Raw genomic sequence first — 25,211 nt, 5'->3', positions numbered from 1 at the left:
TATCAGAGACGAAAGGCCTCTTGATAACCAGTTGCTAGGGAACGCTGAAATTGCTGTCAAATCCTGCTCTCGGGCTTTCCATAGGCAGTTAATTGGCCATGGTGGAAACAAAGGCTGGATAAGAATGTCCTTTGGAATGGACCATCAAGGGTTTTCTTATGCCCTTCATGTCTCTAATGTTCTGAGTCTGGAAATAAGGCTCATTTGCTACATTTGTGTTTTGAGAACAACCTCAGTTAGTACTGAAGAGGCCAATGACCTGGTTTGGCTACTTCAACATGGGTTTGAAACTCTGCGACAACATTGGCTGCAGCTGCTAAAATAGAGAAGCCTCAAGATGACCCTTGAAACCAATAAGGATATGGTATGGTATAATTCCTGTAGGTCTCTCAGCCAGCAGTTAGATTGGTTGTTTAGAAGGATTATAAAGCTCATCAAGACTTTTTTCAAGTAAAAATTAGGTTGACCAAGATTATCCATTGCCAAGTGACAGGAGAAATGTTAGATAGCAAAGAGTTTTCAAGCAGCTAATACATGCAGAAATCAGAGTTGAGAAGAAGGGTGAGACAACTGATAGCTGAGACAGGAAAAAGTCTTCCAGTTTGGAAGAATCCAAATGGAAAAAGAGTGGTCATGATTCTGTGCTTGTCAGTAGACAGCAAAGCCCAGCACACAAAGGAAGAAGGCTGACTAGAGAAAAAAGGAAACACCATGGAGGTCCAAGAAACCCAAAGGGCAAAAGCCAAGATTGGTGGACCACCTTTGTGGGATGGAGTACTGGAATGGTAATACAGCACATAATGTCTACTTGAAGGGCTGCTGACTCCTGTACTGTCTACTCCCTGCAGTTTTAGGTCCTCAATGGGCTACCTTCTGCAGGTCCTTCCTTGAATACTTTTCTAAGAACTAATTCTGCCCTTACTGTATTGAGGCCTGTATTGTGGAACAAATTGCTGTTAAGAGTTTGGCTCCCTCCTTACTAGAGCACAAGCGGGAGCTTAAAAATTACCTCTTTACCCCAGTCTACTTAGAGTTTTAAAGGTTTTAGCATTTAGTTATCATGTTGTTTAGAATTTTAAATCATTTTGTCATTTTGTGTGTTATGTATGTATTCTTTTAAGCTCCCCAGAATTATCAGTGGGCGGCATATACATTTAGAAATAAAGTAAACTATACTTAGGTTATTCCAGCTTGCTATTTGATAAGTAGCCTATTATTCCCCCTTGTGAATAATTCTGTTATGAAATTATATTCTTTGCCTTAAAGCAGATTGCCACAGTCTGTAAGACTTAGGGAGACTGATTTGATGGCAGCACTTGAAAGAGCTTAGAGTCAATCAGAGGAAGTTCCGTAGGTCCTACCCTTCAAGTTTTACAAAGAGGAACAGAGGATAGTGAGATAATGTATAAGGTTTTGTCGCAACAGGATAAGAAGAGAAAAACACTTCTGAAGAAAAGATAAAGTCCAGAGAGGATCATACAACCAGCCAACATTCCATTAGCCACATTACATGGAGATGGTTGCCAACACACCAACCTTTTCATGGTAATTCAACTAAAGCTTCCCCATAGAAAGTAATTCCTCTTCTCACCACAGCCTGAAGGCAACCCCCTGTTATTATGATGGAACTTCAGTACCCTCTCCTAGAAGCAACCTCCTGAAAACAAAAAATACAGTAACTGGTTCTAGCTCTGTTCATTCCATTTAGATTTTGCCCTTCAAGCAAGCAACTTCAAAGCAATCCATTCCGTTCTTTTGAGGCAGAGATTGATCCAATGGATCAGTGAACATTAGGGTCAACGGCAATCTGAAGCCAGGTTTCCCCAGCTGGAGCATTGTCTGTAACACACACCTCATCTTAGTATGAAACTGTAGCTTAAGGCTGTAATCTTGTAATTACAGTTTTGAAAGCAAGACCCACTGAGTTCAATAACTGAAGAGGCATTCATCAGATTGCATTATCAAACACTTGGTGTAGAAGCTGAAATGAATACAAGACATGGGTCCACAAATTATCACACGCTCACCAGAGGATTGATTTTTAGGTGTCCATAGGTAAAATTAATTCAAAATACGCCATTTGTCTTTAGCCTAATTTCTTAAGTAGAAGCAGGCTGAAAAAAATGTTGAGGCCAAAGAACTTTCAAGCCAGAGCAGTAAAACAGGGGAATCATTAAGCCCTATCAGCAAACTATAAAAATCTTGACTTTACATCCCACTGAAGTACTTCATTATGCATAGCCATTGCGTTGATTCAGATTACAAGGCCTAGAATTCTGCACTAACAAGCCCTTTGACGTGTAAGAAGGAATACTGAGACCCAGTGTGATTGAGGCATTGTACCTAGTATGGAAGAAACCAGATTCAAATCCACTTTCAGCCATGGAAACTCACTGGGTGACTTTGAGCCAGTCACTCACTCTTGGCCAACTGAACCCACAGAATTGACGTCATGGGAAAAACTAGAAGGAAAGGAATACCATGCATGTTGCCTTCAGCTCCAAAAGGAAAGGCAGAATGTAAATGAAACAAACAAATAAATGGGTGCACTTGTTTCAGATATATTGTACTCTTTGTGCAAACTTATCCTGTTAGCATTTGAAACATAAAATGACTAGGTGGAAATTCATTGCCTTTTGTCTGCTAAGATCTGTGCCTTATGAATAAACAAATGAAATCAAATTCTGCTCCCAGTTATGCTGCTATAAATCCAAAACCTTGCAATTGAGTGCAATGGAGCTACTGCTTTATTAACATCCAGAGTTATGCCCTAGGTGATTCTTTTTTTACTACATCCCATTAAAATAAATATGAAAGAAGTCCTGATCCTGCACACCTTCTGTAGGTGTAATCCCACTGGAATCAGTGAGGCTTAGTTCTGAGTAAATAATTGTAGGTTTAAATAGTAAGTTGCCTAATGGCAATTTTAAAAGAATCATTTATTTTTGTCTGCTATTTCATTACTTCCTTTGCTGTTTGAGATTCCATAAAATTACTTGTCGTAGGGTTTGTTTACAAATTCCCACAGCACTCCAAGGCACAGCATCCAGACAGCTTGATTTGTATATACTTTAGTTGCAAATAGGGGGAATTTTTCCCTGATCACACCATCTTTTTTAAACAACTGAAGAAATATATCAGCTGCCAGTTTTCCCCCAAACCAGATAAAGGTTTGTCTCAGCAAATTAACTGTTTTGCTTCTTAGGCTGTGAAAGCATCAGTACAAATCACAGTGCCTGCTCAACAATGGCTTGCATTCATTTGCTTCAGCTTGACACATTCCATAGGGACGGGACTACATTTTCCATCATCCTCAATAGCTACCTAGGGATGGCAGTGATTGGACCCAAACACATTCAGAAGGCATCGCCACGAATTACAGAGTTCCAACAAAAGAATGACACCTAAATGGAATTCCCACATTCAAGAACTATGTGGGGTTTTGGTAACATGGTGACAACAGTGAGATGGTCTTCATTCCATACTTGCACTGCCCAACTAGATTTCAACCCCCATCAGTCAGAAGTGGGTTTCAGCAGACTCCAACAGCTTCTAATCTAACCACACTTAAAAAGGAAGCTCTTGAATGACTTTATTAAGGTCTGGCAGGTAGTAAGGTACAGGGACACCTTTTGGTCATCTACCAAACTGTCATGACTATTTCATGAACTATCAACTGTCATGAAAAATATCATTTTTAGTATGTCAAGGTAGTAGGTTGATGGTGGCTAGTATTTTGTTCTGAAGCTTTTCTGACCATCTGGGGGAAAAGGGGGGAAAAAAAGGAGGGGGTAGCCTCTGTTATGTCCTGATCCCATTTGTGATGGGACATGGCTGACCTCCATAATCCTGAAGTCTCTAAGCAAGTTGTGCTCTCACATCCAATTACCCTTTAGTAGCAACAAACAAAGACGGCAATCCCATTGGAAATTGTTACTTTTTTTGACATATACATATATATGTATGTATATATGTCATATATATATATATATATATATATATATATATATATATATATATATTATTTTTAACAAATATACTGTAACACACACACACACACATATACAGTATGTGTATATATATAGTGTGTGTGTGTGTCTATTTGTTAAAAAAAGAAAAGAAAATCCTAACAACCATTGCTAAAAATAAAGCTTTCTCCCTTCTGCTAAAGGTTTCCTTGACACTTTCCTCTTTTCTGTTTGAGTGCTAGACTTTCAGTCATCAGCAGTAAGTTGATAATGCATATTAGTACATTCTAACTGTCATAGTTTAATTCTAAAGTTAAAACTCCTTGAGTGAGGAAATAAGTTTTATGAGTGTTTTTTTAATGATAAAGAAACCAGAATTACATGACTTATTCCAGCTCACTTCTTGTTGAGAACAAGAATGCCTTCTCTACGACAAAATGCTCTTTGGTTTTCTTCATGAAGTCAAGTCTATACTATTTTATATAAAAGAAACCACTGCCAAAAACATAAAAAGAAAAGTTATCCATCCTGGTGTCATGAGTACTGATGGCGAGCAGGAGGGGGCCTCTATCCAGGGGGGAAAACGCATGCGTAGTACTGAGGAATTAAGCAGCCATTCAAAGAGACACAGATCAGACCCGCCTTAACTTTCGGGGTTTATCTGTCTGGGTTTTCCCACGCTTCTTCAGTTTGTTAGGATTCCGTTTAATGTAGCAGTAATAAACACTAGAGACCTACTCCTCGTCTCAGCGTGATTTCTGACTGTTAGGACACCTGGTCTTAGTATTAAAGCTTACACTGAATTTATTCATTATCTAAAACTTCAAGGGTTCAACATTCATAATCAAAGTATTACAAATATGTACATGAATATTTAAGGTACTATCAATACCCATGGGTTTGGCTATTTCAAAACTCCTGGGAAAAAATAGGAACCCGCCCCCCCCCCAGTCTTCTTCAAAATGTTGTTCTTCCCTAACAAATAACATCAAATATCATAAAGAGAAAGAAAGAAAACGTATTCAGTTCCTCATTGCCAACATGGCATTTATGTCCCAAATGAGATTCCGCAATTGATCCATGATTTGCTTCAGCTGTTGATTCTTCTGTTTCAGTTTCTGTGAAAAGAGATGGGAAAAAAATAAACAAACTATCAACAGAGCTGCCTGTTTGGGCTACACACTGTGAATTTTAATTCAGGGAATGGCGGCATGCAGGACAGCAGAGAGGCCAGTGCCAAACCAAGGTAGAAAGCTCAGGATTAATGGCTGATCACCATTGCCTTGAAAGAGCAATGAGTTAAGAGACACTCTAAGAAAAGCATCTTTTGGTATATCTTGATTTCCCAACTGTAGGTTGTAATTTCCAAGCGTAATTGGAATACAGCAGCACATCTCTTTCCTTAAAAACGTATTTCCCTATTAGCAAGCATATGTCAGTATAGGGGCTACAGGAGTATTGAAAATAAGGAATACACAGGCTCTGATCAGGTCCTGGAGTAAAGAAGCAGTATGGATATGATATGAGAGCCAGTTTGGAGTTGTGGTTAAGGCACCAGGCTAGAAACTGGGAGGTCATGAGTTCTAGACCTGTCTTAGGCACAAAGCCAGCCGGGTGACCTCGGACCAGTCACTCTCTCTCGGCCCTAGGAAGCAGGCAATGACAACTTCCAAAATCTTGCCAAGAAAACAGCAGGGATTAGTCCAGGCAGTTGCCAGGAGTCAACACTGACTCAAAGGCACCAAGAAACAAAACAAAGGATATGATAGGACCACACTCAGCTCAGGGATTGGAAACCCTTTGCCATTCAAATCTTGCTGATCTAGCCAGGCTGCCTCACCACTAGCCAATACAGGCTAAGAATTGACATTCAGCAAAGTCTGGAAAGCAACAAATTCCACACCACTGATTTGGCCCTCGAGCTTGATACTTCACACCTTTGCACATTGAGGGATAAGCCTGTACCTGGGAGATTCTTTTTCTACCTCTGAAGGTTCCTTGCCCAAGTTTGGCCCTTCATTTTCCAGGGTTCTTAAATCATGCAGAGTATACAGGGAAACAAAACAATCCCTACTGCAGGAGCTTGGGTTAAACATGGGAGCATAGCTTTGTAATACCCACACTGCCTCTTTTAAGGAGAAATTCACTAAAAGATTCTACTTTACGGTGGAATGATGCTCACATCTTGGAAGGATTAACAACTGGTAGATGGAGCCATGGGGAAAAAGCCCTACCAGCTTTGCAGATAACTTTGCCAATACATCTCAAACTTGATTTCCAGCTGAGACTAATCCTGTTGCATGAAAATGAATAATCAAGCAGAATTCTATTAAGTTTGAAAGTTCCAATAACTCGTTGGAACTGGGACAGAAATAGAAGTCTAATGCACCATTCTGCTCAGCAGGGTTTTTAGGAACAAAGACAACTTTTACTTGCATTTGCCCATTGTTTTAAGAGACAGTAACCGATGTATCTGAACTTAGCATGTATTTATTACTGAAGTATACATTACAGTTCCACTGTAAGTAGGCACAGCATACAAACTCAGAAGTTAAAACGCAGTGAGTTCAAGAGCACTTCATCTCAGGCTACTTGTGGTTGGATTTTAGCCTTAATATTTAAGGAACAAACGAAAAGAAAACCACAGGAAGTGAAGAGAAGGCTTATGGAAACTGAAGGCAGAAGCATTCCCAATTTAAGACCATCTGTTAGTGCCACAAAACCAGACTGCCTCCACAAAGCATTGTACAAATAGATTGTATCAATGGCTAGTGGAGGGATGAATTAAGTTACTACAAAGTTCTGTCAAATCTGGTATTAAAGCATTTTGATTCTGCCGAGACCAGGAATTATAGCTTAGTCTGTGCTTCCACTATGGCTGAGAACTGAGGCATTTGCAATTTCTGTCTCACAGTGTGATGTCACTTAGATCTCTCTGCATAAAGAATATAACATTCATTTTCCCCCACCCCAACTCCATTCTACATTCAGTCCCAAAGTAATAATGTTCAATTTGGTTTGGCTGCATAGTATTTTGCCTCCTAGGTTAGCAAGCTCAATGTGAATTTGCAGTTAAAGATAGGAACCATGCCCACTCAAGCATATTTTATCAGATGAATGTTCTTCCTGGGGTTCAGCTCTTTAGATTTTAGTGCTACACACTGTGTGGCTTTCCCTCTCAACTGCCCCATGGGGTTCTCACCACACTGCAGCAGGAACGCTACACCAAGCTGTGACTCTGAAACTGCATGGCGCTCAGTGGCTTTGTTCTGTGTTGGCTTGTTTGAGGAACCCTTGATGCAGTCCAAACTGGGAAGAGCATACCTCCAAATATTACATTGTATTCCATGTCTACTACCAGCTTAATGGGGCTGTACTGGATCTTTCTGAAATTCATTCTCTGTAATAGATCAGTGTTTTTCGAAGTTGGCAACTTTAAGATGTGTGGACTTCAACTCCAAGAATTCCCCAGGCAGCCTGATGGCTGGGGAATTCTGAGAGTTGAAGTCCACACATGTTAAAGCTGCCAACTTCCAAAAACACTGTTATAGATCATACTCAGTGTAAGTTTTGTTAAGGGAACTTTAAATATTTGGTACAGGATATATCTAGCTATCTCTTTCCCTCTTTCTCCTTACAATGAGTTAAACATGAGAAATTGTTGAATTCTTTCATATCTAGTGAAAAGTCCATTTCAAATTGCTAAACTTAATTACTTTTCAGCTACCGTAGCTGTAGTAAAACCTCTGCAATAAAGTTACAATGAGGAACATACTTTATTTTTACAGCAAAGAAAAAAAAATAATTGCATAGTATGGCTGGTGGAAAATAAGTTCAAATTATCTGGGCAACCTTTTTCTTTCATTTTTTAGAAGTACTCTATAGAACCCTATAAAGCTTCCTAGCTCTTCCTGTTCCAGCCATTTGTCAGAGGGGCAGCTGTCTGGACAGGTACTGTTTAAACATATCAAACAGTTAACAGCTAAAACTTAAAAAAAAAATCAAGGTAATCAATCTAGAAAACACACACCAACAAACAGCCCCAGTAAGAGAATAATTTCAGAACTTCAGATGGAGAAGAAAAGTACGTTTCCATATAAACTAATTTTATAATATTGATTTATATGTCTTTCTTTCTGGCACAGGCAAAGAAAAGTTTCCCTCTGCTGCTAGCTTTAGGACCATATACACTGAGAACCTGTAAACAACATTTGGCTTCACAGACCCAATCATTTTGTTACAGCTGCTGTAATGCCAACCTTGTTAACCCCCCCTTCACAAAAAAAGCACTTACATAACGAGCCAGCACAACCAGGGTTAGCTGAAGTGATCGACTGCAGTGATCCGTAGCCCAGCAGTCATTAATGACAAGCCATCAACACCAGACTAACAGGAACCACCCATCTTGTGTCCCCTTCTGCCTCACGCAGCATGCCTTTAAAACTATTGGTTCTCAAGTATTTGGATTGAGAGAGAGGAAGGATGGATCCTTGGTTTCTGCGCTCACAGGCTCCTTTTCCTCTTGCTGTGGCCTGCAAAATCTTCTTAAGTACTGGTTTCCAGTGATCAAACGTATGATTTCTCAAGTCCAGGTGGTAACCTTGCTAGCTGATAAAAATCCCATTAAATGTTCTCTCATTTTAAAGAGGGTATGTAGTTTAAGCTATGTTAGAAGTGTTGCACTCTCCCAGAAGATTATGGCTTTATATGGTGGGAGGGCTCAGTATCTTCAGTAGCTTCTTGAGAGCAAGGGAGATTGAAACCTGAACTCCTTGTAGGATCATCACTCACAATACGGTAAAAATGAAAAAGGCAAAGTGAAGTGTAATCCACAGAGGGGAGAGGAGAAGAAGGCTGAGGGTATGACAGAGACCGATCCACCTAGGAACTCCAAAATCAAACCTGGAAGAAGACAATGGCAACTCACATCACTATGATTGCAGACAGACAAATACCCGCTATGGGCATGGCTGAAATAGACAAGTAGATGATGAGACCTGGAAGTACTTCTCTAATTACCAGAGAAGAATGCTGAAATTTTCACAAGTAGATTTGGAGGTGACAAAGTATATTGCCGACCTTAACAGCTACCAGTACTGATGGTGCCAGTATGGAAAGAGGAATTCTGCATCTCCAAAAGACACATACAGTAAGAACATGCAATGTAAGAAAAATGAAGCAAAGATAAGTTGAAATAGTTGAAGCAAGCTATACTGGATGTTTTAGAAATAAGTGAACCTCAGTGAAGTGGAAGCCCTTTTAAATCAGGTGGTTGCATAATATACTGTACAGAGCATGAGGCCACTGCCAACAGAATGCCAATGGTGCTCCAAAAGGGCATTAGTAATTTGACTGCGCAGTACTTCTGATTTGATTCCAGGAAGGTATTTCTGAGAGTACAGGATGCAAACTGTTGGCAAGCTTTTAAAGCAGCTATATCTTTTCCTGGGATTTCAGGACAGCTCTGGTCTGCTTACGAAATGCTAGCAAGTTTGAGGCCATCTCTATTTCTAGAGAGAGAGAAATATAGGGGTTAAACTTCAAAAAATTAAATAAAGTAAATGTACCAGTAAGATTTAACTTGGAGGGCATACGTCTCCAGAATATAAAATCAAAGTAAAGAATAGATTCAGTGTGCTTAATTTACATAAAAAGAAAGAAAGAACCTGAGAGATAAGGGACACTGTGAAGTAGAAAACTACTGTCAACATTTCAAAAGGAAAAATATCCAAGTGGTTTTTAGAACAAGCTATCGTGATAGCCAAAAAAAAAAAAAAAATGGATGGTGAAGGTCTTGGGAAACAAGAAGGGATGTATGACAGTTTAGCATGGACACAAACAAGAAGGGACAAGGAAAACTTTCTTAATCCAGGAAGTTAACAAATAAAGGAAAACAACAAGAAAGGGAAAATGAGACAAGTTTTTAGATGAGAAAAAGTAATCAAGAGTAATCACAGAACAGACTTAATGGGGGCAAATAAAGTTAAAAATGGAGAGATTGTAGGGAAACAACAATGACAGAAACATTGCACACAATGAATATATTTAGGAACGAGCTCCAATAGAGAGTCAAACAGGAAAGCAGCCTGCGCAGATGAACCGCTTAAAGCTGCAGTAGAGGCAGTGAAAGTGCTAACAGCTCTATTCCAACAAATACGGAACAAAATGGTGTAGCCTAGTGATTGGAAAAGATTAATATACACACCTATACCAAAGAAGGGAAATGAAACGAAAAAGAATATGAAAATTACCGAGCCATTACTCTTATTTCTTAACAGAGTAAAGTTTTGCTTAAGGCCTTAGAGAGAAGAACAAAGCCACTTATGAAGAAAAGACAAATGAACATGCAGGTTGTGGAAAAGGCAGAGGGATACAAGAAGAGAGCACTGACGCCAAATGTATTACAAACGGAATAAGAGAATATGAGGAAGAACTTTACCTTCCTCTTATTACCTACAAGGCCTTTATATAGATCATATCAGAATATGGAATATATTTTAATATATTAATGCTATTGATATTAATATATTAATTAGCTAATATATTAATATATGTTCTTTATATAAAGTACAAATATTCACTACAAATCACAAAAATGACAAATGTCTGGCGTGAAGTCACAATACAAACCTGCCATTTTGTACCTATGTTCTGACAATGGATGCAAGTGTATAACTTAGATACACCCTTCACTTTACCTCCAGGTAGCTGCCTTTACATTATATATATTAAGAGCAATCAGGTGTTCTGGCTAAGGCAGCAGAGTATCTGGTTATAACAGTTCCTCAAAAGACTTGATGAACAAGAATCTACTGTAAAAACTGAATTAAAATAAATGGAGGGATTCACAATGAAATGAGTGAGCCAAAGGAGATTACAAAAATGTCCTTAGAAATCTAAGTCTTAATCCTGGAGACAGTTCAAGACGGCAATCATTTGTCCATGCAGTCACCCTCTACTGAATTAAACAGTATATTTAGGCCCATTAGAAATGGTCTGTAGGAAATTTCAAGTGTAAATTTTTGTAAGACCCAGTTTGTACGCAACAGGTAACAGATATTCGAAATATCAGAAGTATTTTGATCTCAGATCAACCAGGTTTCAAGTTCAGGGCCACTTCATGGATTACTTCAAGGTTAGACCAGCTCATTCCAAACTCAAAATATTTTGAATTCAAAAACTTTTACTTGGCATGAAGAGTTAGTAAAAGCCCAGGGTCCATGCAGTTAGGAAATAAGACAGGTGAAGAACAGTGTGGAAGGCCCCACAGCTAGTTCTGGCTAGGTACATAGCCTATTATCCCATCCACCATCAGTGCCACTCTCTGCCATCAACAACTGACTATCCAATGGCAAAACCCAGGCCACTGAGAACACCATACTGTATTTGAACCCATTTTTACAGAATGAAAGATCACCTCCTACAACTTGGTCCTGGTTCTCTAAAAAGTCGAGATTCAAGAGAACGGCAAAATAACTCCTAGGAGTTGTTGTAAAAGGCAAGTAGCATAATATAAAAAAGACAGCTTAAATACAAATATAAATATAAACATAAGTATAAATATAAATACACACGCACACAAAGAAAACCCACATATTGGAATTCCAGAAATATCTTATATGACTAAGAGGGAGATGCATCCAGAATGTAATTTGTACAAAAATCTAAGCTCCCCTGAATCTTGCTCTTTAATTTAAATAGTAAGTCCTTTCGGCAAAAGAAACTGACACATTTTAAATTATTCAGATGGTAAGAACATCTCAGTGGCTTCCAGATTTCTTTTCAGATTATAAAAGGGGGGGGGGTCGAGAGGGAAGAGATTTGCTCATGAATGTTTGGCATTGCAAAGTACGCTTGCTGTTTTCAAGGAAACAAAAACAAGATGACTTTCAGTGCCTACTCATCAGTAACAAAATAGTGAAAGAGCTAGCACAAGTGCATAATGTTCTCAGGATCAAGGTGACCTGTCTTAGGCCACTGAAAAAGAATAAGGGGAGGGAGGAGGAGGAGGAATAGTCCTATATAGAAATCTGATGTATGAAAAATAATTTACCATGATTATGTAATTAGTTGTGCAGCTTTTCCTAGACTTGCGCTTTCCAGATGTCCTGGGCTTCAACTTACATCATTCTTAGCCATCAATGCCAACAAGCTGGCTGAGATCTGATGGGAGTTCAAATCCAAACACCTGGATGCCACAGGTTGAGGAAGCTGGTCTAAGGTGACCTGGTTTGAAATGTAACACAAGTACTAAAAGGCTGGTAAATGTCAGCTTCAGACTGAGTAGGTTACAGTGAAAGGCAACCTTGACTTCCAGCCAATTTAATTCACTTCAATATATGTCCGCATCATTGACAGGGAAATGCAAATTAAATATTGATTCAGAAATGGGACACATGGTTCACACTGCCTACATACACACTTCTGCTGGTCCTCCACAGAGGGCAGTGAACAGACAGAGCCTCAACACCCTTCAAAGAATCCAATGCTGACCCAGAAAGTTTCCATTCAGTTTGTGTCTGAGCTGAGTCTTGGTTCAACTGAAGCTCAAGTTAGCAACACCAGTTAAAAGATTGCTACAGAGATAATTAACACAGCTAATACTAAAGAGGAAATGAAAATTCTGCATGTGGAGAACACAAAGCAGCTTTGAAAGGCACGTTCTACCTTTTACTTATCATTCAGAAATCAAGGAAAATATTCTACCTTTTCAACACTTCAATCCCAGGGAGTAAGTTATGGGTGAGCTGGAAAAATGGTGTTCATCATCTGTAGTGACAGATCCCTTAGGTATGTTATTTCAAAGGTACAAAAACCATTTTTTCAAGAATGTTTGAAGACAAATCAGGGAAAGAGTTTCCCCAATTTAATTAATTGTCCCCTTATGTTTTCCCTTAATAACTTGAGAAGTATGCCAGATTTGGACTGGACTGGTAGAAATGGGACTACGGTATCTTTTCAGGAAATTCACTGCTGGAAGAGCTAGGGTCCCATAGCATTTTTTTGTTCAACATGAAGCAACTGATGGACATACATCAAAATCATCAATATGCTGATGACATCCAATTGTGAATCACCACCCTGGGCTATTCTGGCAGGGCAAAGTCTTTTCCCAGCATCTGGACATTGTTGGGGTCTGGATGGAAATAAACATGTTAAAGTTAAGCCCAAGCATGAGAGTTGTTTGATGACTGAGGTTCTCTGCTGGCTTGGTATTATCTTTGGGAAGAATGGCACTGTCCCTGAGAGAGCAGATCCATACTCAAGACTAATGTTGGGTGAATATGTGAAGGCTGTAACCAGGAAATCTCCCTACCTGGAGTAGGAGACCTTGCAATGGTAACTCACACAGTCAACACCACCTGGTTGGAGTAGTGCAAGGAGCTTTACATAGGACTACCTTAAAGATCATTCAGAAATGGCAGCTGATGCAGAATGAAGCAAACTGCTTATAACTAGCAGTAGACACTGTGAGCGCATTATACCTGTGCTGTAGGCCCTGCATCAGTTATCAGTAGGTTTCCAAGTGCAATTTAAAATGCTGGTTTTACTCTATGAAATCCTATACAGGTAGTCCTCGCTTAATGACCACAATTGAGGCTGGCAACTTTGTTGCTATGCAACAGTTATTTAGCAAGACATGTGACTATGGACTTACCTTACTTCTTCTGTGGTCATAAAGCAAGACATCACGTGACTGTGACTTGTGATTTCACTGCTGGCTTTTCCATTGACTCTGCTTGTCAGAAGCCAGCTGTGAAGTGTGCAAATGGCAGCCATGTGACCGCGGGACACAGTAACAGTCGTAAGGACCAGTCTCAAAGTTACTTTTTCAGCGCCATCATAAATTTGAACAGTCAATAAACAGGGCAATCATTAAGCAAGGAATACCTGTATGGGACTTTCAGAACCTCCTATTTCAACTATACCTGACTTCTCTGATACTAACATCCTGGAAAATCTGTGACTTGGGGTTCATCCTGTACTCAAGACTAATGTTGGGTGAATATGTGAAGGCTGTAACCAGGAAATCTCCCTACCTGGAGTAGGAGACCTTGCAATGGTAACTCACACAGTCAACACCACCTGGTTGGAGTAGTGCAATGAGCTACTACTGCTTATAACTCGGAACTACTGTGAAATGGAGGGCGTTGGGGTGGCTGAGGCCAAGATGATGTGCTTTTTCATCATGGAATAGCCTTCCCCTGGAAATCAACTTTGCTCTGGCATTGTTGGCCTTGTGAAAGCAGCTCAAGGCAGAGCTCTTCTGGAGGCTTGTTTTTTAATTAACTAGATAACGTCATAAGAATTCCTATAGATTGCTCCACTTTAAGTTAATATTGATTGGACTGCAACTGTTCTTTTATATTATTTTGTTCTGTATACTGCCAAAAGTCACATGACTGCAGTAGCATAAAAATCTAATCAATCAATCAATCAATCAATCAATCAATAGGAACTGTCAGACAAGGAACAGTAGTGATGATCCACATTTGTAAGAATTTATGCTATTCACAAGTACAGTTTAGGTATCATATTTTCTTCAGATAGATGCAAAAGTGATGTTGAGATACGCTGAATCCATTTTCAGATGGATCTCAAAGCCATTCTGCCTGTAATGCTTATCCACAATAAAAATCTAAACACAAGAAAGCCATTTCAAATTTTCAGTGTAACCTGAGAGGAGGCCAAACAATCTCAGCTCTCCCAAGAAAATATGGCCACTCTGGGACACCGTTCCTTCCTCCGGCATCAATTACTTGTTTCTAGTTTTCAGTGAGACTTTTACGTACAGAAGGAGCAGGCTGGTAGAACACTACTCTCAGAACATGGCAGCTACTGTCTTATTTTACACTCCTTTTTCCCAAACTGGGAAATATTACAAAAGAATGGAGTTCTATAACACAGAGCTGCTTTAGGTTTGATGATTCGGCTTTATACATGTCTAGTCAGTTTTGGGTTCTACCGAGCTCAACACAGCTTACTTCCAGATGACTGGGCATGGGACTGCAGATGAAGCCAGAGCAAGACAGCACATATGAGCTTGGAAGTTTCTTGCTCACTTATGCGTCTTGCATGTGGCATCAGTCAGGCCAGATTTATTTCAAACAGGGTTGCTCTGTAGAAACTAATAAATATTTATCCGCAGCTATTATTCTGAAAAAGTGCCCTTCCAAAATGATTTTTTTAAACCAGGAGAGTATAATGCAATTTTTCTGAAGGGCAAAAAGTGGTTGGCAGCAAGGTTTCAAGGCAAAAATCGTAATGCAGTGATACTGGTATAGTCTTTAAAGAAGTGATTAAATTCTATCATAAACATTTATGAAATTCCTCATACAAGATCACTCCAAGGAGGATGATAAACAAATTAGCATTTGTGTACAACAAGGGCAAAACATATACCCTCCCCAAAAGAGACTGTAAAATATATTAACAGTTAAAGAAAGCAAAGCACTGCACATAAATTTATATTATAGTAAAATCCTATGTGATGTTATGCTATCAGTTTAGTACAATACTTTGCTTTTCCAAATTCACACTGTACTTTTTTGTTTTTTGCTCTTTGTTAGCATCTAGGCACTCTTTATATTGAAATCTGACGCTTCCAAACGTCCTTTTTCTCACTAATTAGCAATGACAGAAACTGAAATGTCAAAACAGTTCTTTTGAAAGCAATTCTTCACCTTTCCAAGCTATTTTAATGACTGAAATAAATTTAAAAAAAAAAGACAGGGTCTTATAGCTTTATTGTGGCAAAAAACAAAAAAAAGTCTGCAGTCAAAAGACTACTATGTAATGCATAAATTATATCTTTAGCAGATAGCATGCTGGAAGAAAGGAAACAATGAAGAACAACAACAAAATGCACACAGCATAAGATATATCCAGGCATTGAATTTTCTCAGGGTTAAAACTGCGTGAGTACAGAATAGGGATGTGGTTTTTGGCTTCACTGACTATCTTATACCTGGATTGCCTGGCCCAAATTCTTCAAATCTGAGGGATTCCACAGCAATTTAGAATTAAACCCAATCAGGGTTCTTAATCATGCAGGGTATCTATATTTGGCCCTCTATACACAGAGGGCTAAACAGTGAAAAGCGAGGCAGAGACAGAACGGGCCAATGCAGTCGTATTTTGCTATATGCATTTCTAATCAAACTTGAATTAGGCTGTAGTCTGGCATTTCCATATGAAAGCTCAAATTGGTTTTGCACAGGGATGTTACGAACAGGACCTGTTGGAGGTCAGGGCCTTTTGGACTCCCTACTCACAGATCATTTTTCTGTATGGGTGCTTACCCAGAGCACTGAGCAAGAATATTTAAGGCACCAGAGATAAATGGCACAGTTAATCTGTTCTTTTTTCTTTGCAAGTAAATGAATGTTTTCTGCCTGGCCCTCATCTAGAGGGTAGCTATTCCATATTAACCATTCTGGATCATGGCTGGCACCATCACAAAAAAGTTTCTCTATCTTTGCTCTATCCCAGTGTTTTTCAACGTTGGCAACTTTAGGATGCTGGCTGGGGAATTCCGGGAATTGAAGCCCACGCATCTGAAAGTTGCCAAGGTTGAAAAACACTGCTCTATACTAATGGATTGCAGCCAAAGTCCTTTGGATCCCAATTTGCTCATTTTCATCCAGCAATTTTCATATCTTAAGACCTTACCTCATCTGATTTGCGCGTGTATCTTTGTCGACTGAAGGATCAGTTTCACAGACAAATGGCTAAAAGACATCACACTTCAAGTACCTTCATCATAAATGCTAATTTGACAGCTGCATTAACTTAGATGCTAATTTGCAACCGTAGATTTTAACACCAAAGCCGAAAATTTGATTCCATCTTTAGCATAGAGAGTGTGTTTCCCCTCCTGCCATGAAGAAATTATGACAAAGATTCACACAATCACCTTCCATGCAAACTGCACACCAGTTTGCAGAAAATAGTCAATGGTTAAGATGGAATTTTTCATTCCTATTCTGTTTATTTTCTTCTGAACCTTCAGCAACGATGTTTCTAACTCCCAAGGTCTCCGACATCAAAGTCTTCTCCAGACATGGAAGATAACAAGGGGGAGAACAGGGGTCCTATTCTGTCTGGACTTCTATCATGCTTGTTCCCTGAAACTCTTCTTATTTCTAGTTTCAGGATGTGCTACTCAGCAAACCTGGCCTAAAATATTGCTCCCTTTAAGCCTAACATTTATGTATGCTTATAACTACAGACTTTGTTCTGCAAGAGTTAAATCAGTGAACCAAGAAAAACTCTGCCTGCTGCAATCATTAATTTTAGACCTATGCATGTTACACTGAATATATACTGGATTATAAACAGCTAGTATGCTTCTGCTGACAGATGGCTTTTTGATCTTATGGCAGCTTCTGACAGTGGAATAGAAAGGCAAGTAAATATTGGGATGTGCCTAAATGGCGATCCTTCTATTCTCCATGAAACAACGCCCAATTATTCAGAAGGACATTTGTTCCTTTAGAGCAAACATTGGTGAAAACTAAGTAAGTTGCAGAGGTGACAGGGACACAAAAAATAATCATTCTTGTTCCTGAGATAAAAGCTTCCCCTTCAGGGGTATAGAGAATGTTATTCAAGGGCACCAGTTGAATACAACCCAGTGTGACTTATTATTTTAAAAAGAAACACAAGCTCTTTTTCATCGTTTAAATACCAAATGGAAAACATCTCTCTATCCTTATCTCTCTAGCTATCTCCCCTCTATGACATCCTTTACAGCAAACGCAATCCGTGCAAAGCTAATGGTCACCCGCTCTCCACAGACAAATATTTACCTACACTGTAGATGTTCGATCAAATCAACTATTACTGATAAAAAAGTGTCACTGCAATTTCTCCAAAAGAGTAAAACTGACAATCTTTTGGGGGAAAAAAATAATGGTGTCCAAATGTACAATCTGAAAAAAAGAGACAGAATGCTGGATCTATCTATATTGCTGAATGACTAAGCACATCAATGACCTTCTTTAAATGCCAAGGATGGAGATCTATTTATGGATGCTCAAACCTCAGGATCAAATGTTCATTTTGGAGGAAGTTGCAGGTTTTCTGTCCAAAATGAGTCTTTCTTCAAATAAGCAGATAACATGCAATTAACAAATACTGGATACTTGGAGTTCCAAACAGAAATTCTTATAAGCTACTGCATATAAACAGACAGCAAACCCCACACTCGCTTGCACTGATGGTCTTACCTAATTGGGTAATGAAATATCTGCCAGAAAACAACGAAGCTCAGAGAGCACCAAAGACTCCATATTCTTTTCTAACAAAAAGTAACGATCCATAGGCAACAGAACTTCAAGGGAGAAGAATGTAAGATACTTGGTAGAAGAGTTCAGTTGAAGAATTGAACTAGGTACTGACTTTTCAGAAGAATCCATTCTTTTTCAATTAGTGTCTACAATTCTGACTCCCATGAATGAATAATCAGCCCCATCCTTATACAAATGGAAAGACCAAGCAAATAGACTGAACGGTTACCGCTTAGTAAATTTATGAATAAAGCACCTAACAAAATTCCTCAATCCATTATAAGTCAGAAGGCTACGAGCAAATCAACTTAAACTGAAAAAGAGTGCAATTTTAATATTTTTAATTAATACAAATTCAGGCAGAGGCTAATGAATGGAATGGCTGCAAGTACTGAACATGTACAATGACAGTACAGAACTAAGAAGAATTATAAGGGAAGCATCTGGGACTTAAGTCCTATTCCAAGATTGGATTGGTTTCCCCAGACACACAATTAATTCTCAAAATGTGAAAATGATAGTGTCCTACAAGAATTAGCATTTAATAAAAATCAGCGACAAATAGTAACACATGGACAGTTAAGGATGTCCAGAATCTCATCATCTCAAAATGTAAAAATACAGAATTGCCACACATGACCCTAGAAGAAGGAACATATTCTTCTAATGTAATCTTTAAAAAATTAAAATGGTGCAATACAATCTCTTGGAAAATTAAGAGATAACTAAAGGAGGGGGAAAAAATCAAAATATTGATATGTTTGATAGGTCAGTTTGGTTACTTTACAAATTAAAACCATGTATTAATAAATTAAAAATCCCAGAATGTTCTGAAATGTTTGCTACACAGTCTTAGCATAAGTTCAAAAATTTCCTCTAAGGCCCCCTCACCCCTAGATTTCACCTTCCTACTACCCAACAATGTCTTCCTCTATTTCTTTTTCATGACTATAAACCATGAGATTTCATATATGACCCAACGTTAGTGTCACGGGCTGTCTTTGCTAATCTTTAATTATTTTCAGTGAGTCAAAAATATATACTTGGCTTACAATTATCACAGAAAGCTACTCAGAAATAGACACTGTCTACCTGGTTGACTTCCATGATTTCCCGTCTTTCTTCACTAGCAAAGAGTAGCTGGTTGGTTGCTCCTCGATCATCATGCTTAAAGCCATCCTCTTCGACATAAGGAATGAGCTGCTGTAAATGTGAAGAAATGTCCTATATTAAAACTTACAGAGAACTTCTGGTGGAATGTGGAGTGAGAAAAAGCTATATCATAATAATAGGTTAATCATGGTTAGTATGAATTCATAGGAAAACTTGTTTCTGAAAAGCACTTATGTTATATTGACCTGTTCTTGGACATCTCAGGAAGCTTAAGATGTCCCAAAACAATAAAAAAATGTAGTTTGCCTTTTACAAACTTGCAAACTCCCTAAAACATTTTTCAACCATGATCAAGAGGCATAAGCAGAAAATACATTCAGTTTCACCATCTGGAGATGATGGATACCATATATAAACTGATTTGGATCTCCTGGCAGATCCTTCAGTGATCTGCAGTACATTAGCTCTGTTATTTTACAGTAAGATCAATAAAATAATTTCCCCTTTTTAATCATGTCCCCCGATTGGACGAGATGGGCGGGGACAAATTGAATGAATGAATAAATAAATAAATATTTGTTGTGGCAATTGAGAGACCTTGAGGTAAAGCAGGAGTGAATTTTTGTGTACAGCAGTATTGTAAACTCTTGGTTTAATGGACCTCAGTTGAGTGGACTTCAGATATACTGGACAAAGATTTCATTTGGGCTTCATCCCATTTAACAGACAAATGTCCATTAAATTGAGGATTTGTCTACTAAATTGAAGTTTTACTGCAAATGGTGCTATTTGCATCAGTTATGTGATTATGCACACAATATAAATGGATGTAAACAAGATAAATTTGAATTTTATAGACATCTGTATTTAATGGACATGCTTCCCCCCCGCCCCGCAACCTCCAATGATCCAATAAATCAAGGTTTTACAGTATTCGTTACTAGTACTTGGGTGTGAGTTGGGGTTTCAGAACAAAAGAGGTCTGGAAACAAGTCAGTTCCCCTCTTCTGGTCTAAATATTTGTGCCTGCCCCCCTGCTCCCATTTCACTTACCTCTATTGGAATAGGTTCAAGCCCTGCACAGTTTTCATTGCACTTATCGTATACTAATCTCAGTTTCCTAAACAGTATTGAGAGTTGGCGGAGATGTTCTTGCAGCTTTCCTAATCTGTCTTGATACGTGCCCGTATGATAGGTGACACCATTTGGAAGCTGGAATATTCAAATATATGTTAGCAAGAAACCAAATTTCAGCCACCCTTAAGAATATGCAGTGAAAAAAAGGAAACCCCACTCATTCTTCCAACAAGCATGGGAGTTTTTGACAAATAGATTACTAGCATGCTCCCACTCATATTTCCTAGCAATGGGATTCAGAAGCCTCTAATACAGGGGTCCCCAAACTCTTCAGCTCACTGACACCTTTGTAAAGTTTCAAAGTGTTCATTGACCCCCAGAAAGTTATTATATGAAAATAATTTAATAAATACTGCTTTAGCTAATCGTACTATGAATAATAATAAAAATAACAACATTTATGGATAGTCCATCAACCTCTGGGGGTTGGTATTGACCCTTTTGGGGAACCCTACTGTAATACCAAAGGTAATATGTAGTATTACAGCAAGGCCATTTTGTTACTGAAACAGTGTAATCTTAAAATGATCTGCCAGCAGACATCGTCTTCTTAGTGAAGTCAGTTCCATGGCTGAGCCATCGGCTGACTGTTGTGATTGTGTTTGAACATCTCATCCTACAGTTTGGAAGGGCCCGGTTCTAGCATCGAGAATTTCCTTTCTTTTGCTTTCCTTTTCCAATTTCTCCATGCCACACAGAGCCTCATAGACCTTAGTCATGCCAGTCTTCCCTCACTCTCTTCCCAACAGAAAACAAAAAAGTCCCATTCCTGGGATGTTAAAGAAGGTTTTCTGCATTAACAATGTGTAAGCTTATTACAACAGTGCGATAAACCTTGCAATCAGGGGTGTCTGGAGAGGAAGTGAAAAAAGTCAAAATGGCAGCATGAACGGTATGATCAAAGTCCCACTCCCCTTTTTACATGCATGAAAAGGGGCAGGGCTCTGATGATATAATCATGGCCAACGTTAACTTTTTTTCATCCCACTCACAGGAACCTTGTTGCAGTGTTGTGACCCCCTAAGATGATAAATTAATTTGCATGATAATTGCCCTTTTATTTCTTTGGAGTTAGAGTCTGGCAAAATAAAAGAAAGAAGAACCTTATAAAATATCACCTTTTCAATGGAAATGATAAAACAATCACATTTAAAACCACGTTTTTAATCAGCTATGTATGGTTGCATAATTTTGCATAATTCCTGAACTCTGGGTTTTATTGTTTACATGACCACTGCCATTCTTCATTCCATATTTATTCTGGATTGATATTTGTCAATCTAGAATAAATATAATTCTGGTCTTGTTGTTAGCTTGTCCAAGCACAGCAGGAGCAAGTTCTGACTCCAATGCTATTTTCTATGCAAAAGCCCCCCTTCCCCCCAATTTGTGACTCCCCTTAGGTTTGCTCACAAAGTCCTGAAAGAGGGGAGGGGTCACAACCTACAGGTTCAGAATCTCTGCTTTAAGAGAATCTGATTGAGATCAGTAGAACACATACCCATACAAACATGCTAAATTTAAGGGCCATCCCAAAACTATTTTCTTTGGCAATTTTTTTCCCTCAATTTTGAACAAAGGGCATTATTCTGCAACCAGAGAAATTTATTTCTTAGGATGCTAGGCACTGTAAACTATGTTTTTTTAAAAAAAAATCCATGTAAAAACTCTTGATTGCTAAAAGAACAATGGATGAATGTATAGGCATTCTCTACAAATTCAGTGGAAATATGGATTACATTTTAAAAAAATAACCCTAAGCAATCAAAATGAAATAATAAAAGCTAGGGTAATTATTTTAAAATTTAAGGATATGAAATTGCTGAGGAATTTCTTAGAAGAAATAAAAGTTAATATGGGAAAATCTTACAAATCTATCAACTATTAAGCAATAAAGAATGACACTGATCAGCTGCCATCAAGGTATGTGCAAATAAGAAGCAGCAGGAAGGTTATACTGCATGAGAAAAAAAATCTCAGAGATAACTTACACACCCCCTACTATCAATTTATAAATCACTTACCTATATTTTAATCTAGTATATGCAATGGATTTGTTTTCTTTATAGCAGCACATTTTGTCTAAAAAAAGTTATCTTGAATTTAAAAAAGAATCCTCTCCAAAAGGCAGAACAATTAGAAAAGAATTATCTGCCTCCTTTACTATATTCTCAGTGAATCTAAGATTCTCCAATTTTAGAAGTAAATTATCTGGGGGGAAAGGCAGATAAATCTTTAGAGCAGTTTTTTTTAAATTAAAGTATGTAGTAAGCAAAGAATTCTTTCTCTGAATGCCAGACTTGTTTTTACCTTGTACCTTCCCTACTGTACACATTTTTCAATTTAATTCAAGTTCTGTAGAAGAGATGAGAAAAGGACAGTGTTATTTGGACAGGTGATTCCATACCTGCATATTTCTTAACAGCTGGAAGATTTCCATGGTGCGGAATACAATGTCCTGCACAGTCTCCTGACCGATGCGACACAAAGAAGCTGTGTTCACTTCTCGTGCAGCCTGACCCTGAGACCCAGAAAATGGACCAGGTGGCAATCCTGGCCCTGCTAGAGGCGGCGTTGACATCCTGAAATGCAAGAATTAAACTATTAACCTAGAAAAAGAAAAAATGGGTGTCAAAGAGTATACAAATCTGTTGGATATAATTAATATATGTTTAGCTACACTACCTTCTTCCCCATCCCCAGATTACCCAAATGCATGTTTGATATATTAAAGCTTTGAATTGACATGTTGAAGTTCAATTACATTTGGCCCTCCATCTACAAATTAACATCATGCTCAAAACTCTACATTTCATGGAATCCTAAGACTACAGAAGTGGAAGAGATCATTCAGGGCACATCACCACTGTGCAGGAGTCCAAATTAAAGACTCCTTGGAAGACAGTGGTCATTTCTGCTTAAACATGAAGGTGAGCTCATCCTTTAGAGTTGCACACTTTATCATGTCTCATCATCTGCTCCATGGAGCTATATCTAGGTATATATGAATATTATGCTTTTGTTTCAGTTTTATTTAGAACACTCATTCTTTGTTCCCTGGGCCACTTTTGCATAATCTAGCTTGGAACAGCAGTCTACCTTTGCCCCTTCCTATATAAACCAACCACTGGACTAAGCCTGACTTGAAAACCCAAAGACAATTCAGGAAAACCAATGCTCTCTGGTCTTGCAGCTTTTGGGAGCTGACTTTCCAGAACGTCCTGCTTCCTAAAACCTCTGCTTTGTTTTTAACCTATTCTTGGGTCTGCTTCCTTCATATTCCTAGAAACATAGGGTTGGAAGGGAGGTCTTCTAGTCCACCCCCCTGCCCAGGACCGGAATCCTCATTCCATTCTGGCTGTCCAAGCTGGAGCGCCCACCACTTCAGGTGACATTCCCAGGACCAAATAATTTAAGGAAAGACCCAGAGAGACACTCAAGGACCCTTAACCTGCTCTCAGCTTCAAAGGGACAGGACCACGAGGCACCTCTGCCAATCAAGTCCAGAGTTTTCTTAAAAACAAAACTCCCAGAAAGGAAACCAGCATCTTTGGGGCAGCCTGCAAAACGTCCCCAGGCTCAGACCCAACGACGGGTCTTTGTAACATTTACGCTTAGCTCAGCCTTCCTCCACCCGGCAACCTGCAGGGACACTGGGCTACGGGACCCATTATTCCCAGCCAATGGACTGGGGATGATGGAGGGTGTAGTCCAACTGTCTCTGGAGGGTTTGTGGGAGGGAAAGAGGGCGATAGCCACGGCCACGATGGTACCTAGCCGTCGTTGTCCCGACGACACCCGCCTTCGGTGCCCCGCCCGGAGTGGTCGACTCTCCCCCGCGGCGTCGCCCTCCTCCCAGCGCGCAAACCGGCAGCGGACGACGAACGGCGGGACGTGATGACGTCAAGCGTCGCGATACGGGACAGAGCGATGTCCGCCTTCCGCGGGCCGGCAGGGCGCCGCCATTTCTTTTTTCCGTACGGGAACTCGCTCCCAGCCCCCGCCCTCCTCGGGAGGAGGCGGCGCGCGCAGCTTATCCCGTTGCTTTTGCCGTAGGTTCGGTTGCAGGAGGCGGGGAGGACTACAGTCCTCATTGTCCCCAGCCAATATAATGTGAACGGTTTCCCTTTCGTCTTTTGGCCCTGCTCCTTTCCTGCCAGTTCTCCTTCCCCTTGCCAAGAAGAGTGCAAATCAAGAGAAAAAAATGCCTCATTTTTTTGTTCTGCAACTTCTAATGCAGCTCGAGCTTTTGCGGAGGCTGGATTAGAAGCCACAGAACACAAAGAATCCGGCAGGTTTTATGCTGTTTGCCTTCTCAACCTTGGCGGCTTTAAGATGGGTGGACTTCGACTCCCAGAATTCCCCAGCCAGCATGCTGGCTGGGGAATTCTGGGAGTCGAAGTCCACCCATCTTAAAGCCGCCAAGGCTGAGAAACGCTGCTTTAACTGATGGTCGAAGCGCTGAATGAGATGGGGAGAAGATTTTGGACAGGAGATGAATTGGGGTCCATTCAGTTGAAGCGATACCACAGTTTTAGGATATACTCAGGATGAAAATTATTTGAAGAACATATTTTCTTTGAAGTGGTATGGACGGGAAATAAGTTACCTTGCCTTCTGTGAAGCTTAAGTGCAGAAATTATGTTTAAATTTGCAGAAATATTCAGCATGTTCCAATATTTTGCCAATTATCCTCGCACTT

The 25,211-nt window shown here is 39.4% G+C and overlaps 1 protein-coding gene across 2 annotated transcripts; it reads right to left on the bottom strand.

Annotated features, from left to right (window-relative positions):
* Nucleotides 1-4,750: 4,750 nt before the first annotated feature.
* MED30 (mediator complex subunit 30) lies at nucleotides 4,751-24,421 on the bottom strand. 2 transcript variants are annotated; one of them, XM_063299612.1, is made up of 5 exons: nucleotides 24,283-24,421; nucleotides 22,917-23,091; nucleotides 20,426-20,584; nucleotides 19,352-19,462; nucleotides 4,751-5,086 (listed from the first exon to the last, which is right to left on the bottom strand). In XM_063299612.1, the coding sequence occupies exons 2-5, from the start codon at nucleotides 23,088-23,090 to the stop codon at nucleotides 4,991-4,993; spliced, it is 540 nt and encodes a 179-aa protein (XP_063155682.1). In that variant the 5' UTR covers nucleotide 23,091; nucleotides 24,283-24,421; the 3' UTR covers nucleotides 4,751-4,990. The 2 variants fall into 2 exon arrangements, with proteins under 2 accessions (XP_063155682.1, XP_063155684.1); XM_063299614.1 differs by having other exon boundaries at nucleotides 22,917-23,110; nucleotides 24,283-24,374.
* Nucleotides 24,422-25,211: the final 790 nt, after the last annotated feature.

The sequence above is a fragment of the Candoia aspera genome, chromosome 3 (assembly GCF_035149785.1).
Source record: "Candoia aspera isolate rCanAsp1 chromosome 3, rCanAsp1.hap2, whole genome shotgun sequence".
Taxonomy (NCBI): domain Eukaryota; kingdom Metazoa; phylum Chordata; class Lepidosauria; order Squamata; family Boidae; genus Candoia; species Candoia aspera.
Note: the sequence above shows the minus strand (reverse complement) of the source record. Positions and strands in the feature narration are given on the sequence as shown.

Bases quoted from the DNA above. Each gene is read 5' to 3' on its own strand.
- MED30 (XM_063299612.1), bottom strand. From the start codon at position 23,090: ATGTCAACGCCGCCTCTAGCAGGGCCAGGATTGCCACCTGGTCCATTT. The intron at 20,585-22,916 runs GTATGGAATCAC...TGAATATTCCAG, and splicing joins AGCTGTTAAGAAATATGCAG to CTTCCAAATGGTGTCACCTA. The intron at 5,087-19,351 runs GTAGACAGTGTC...CTCTTTTCACAG, and splicing joins AAATCATGGAAGTCAACCAG to AAACTGAAACAGAAGAATCA.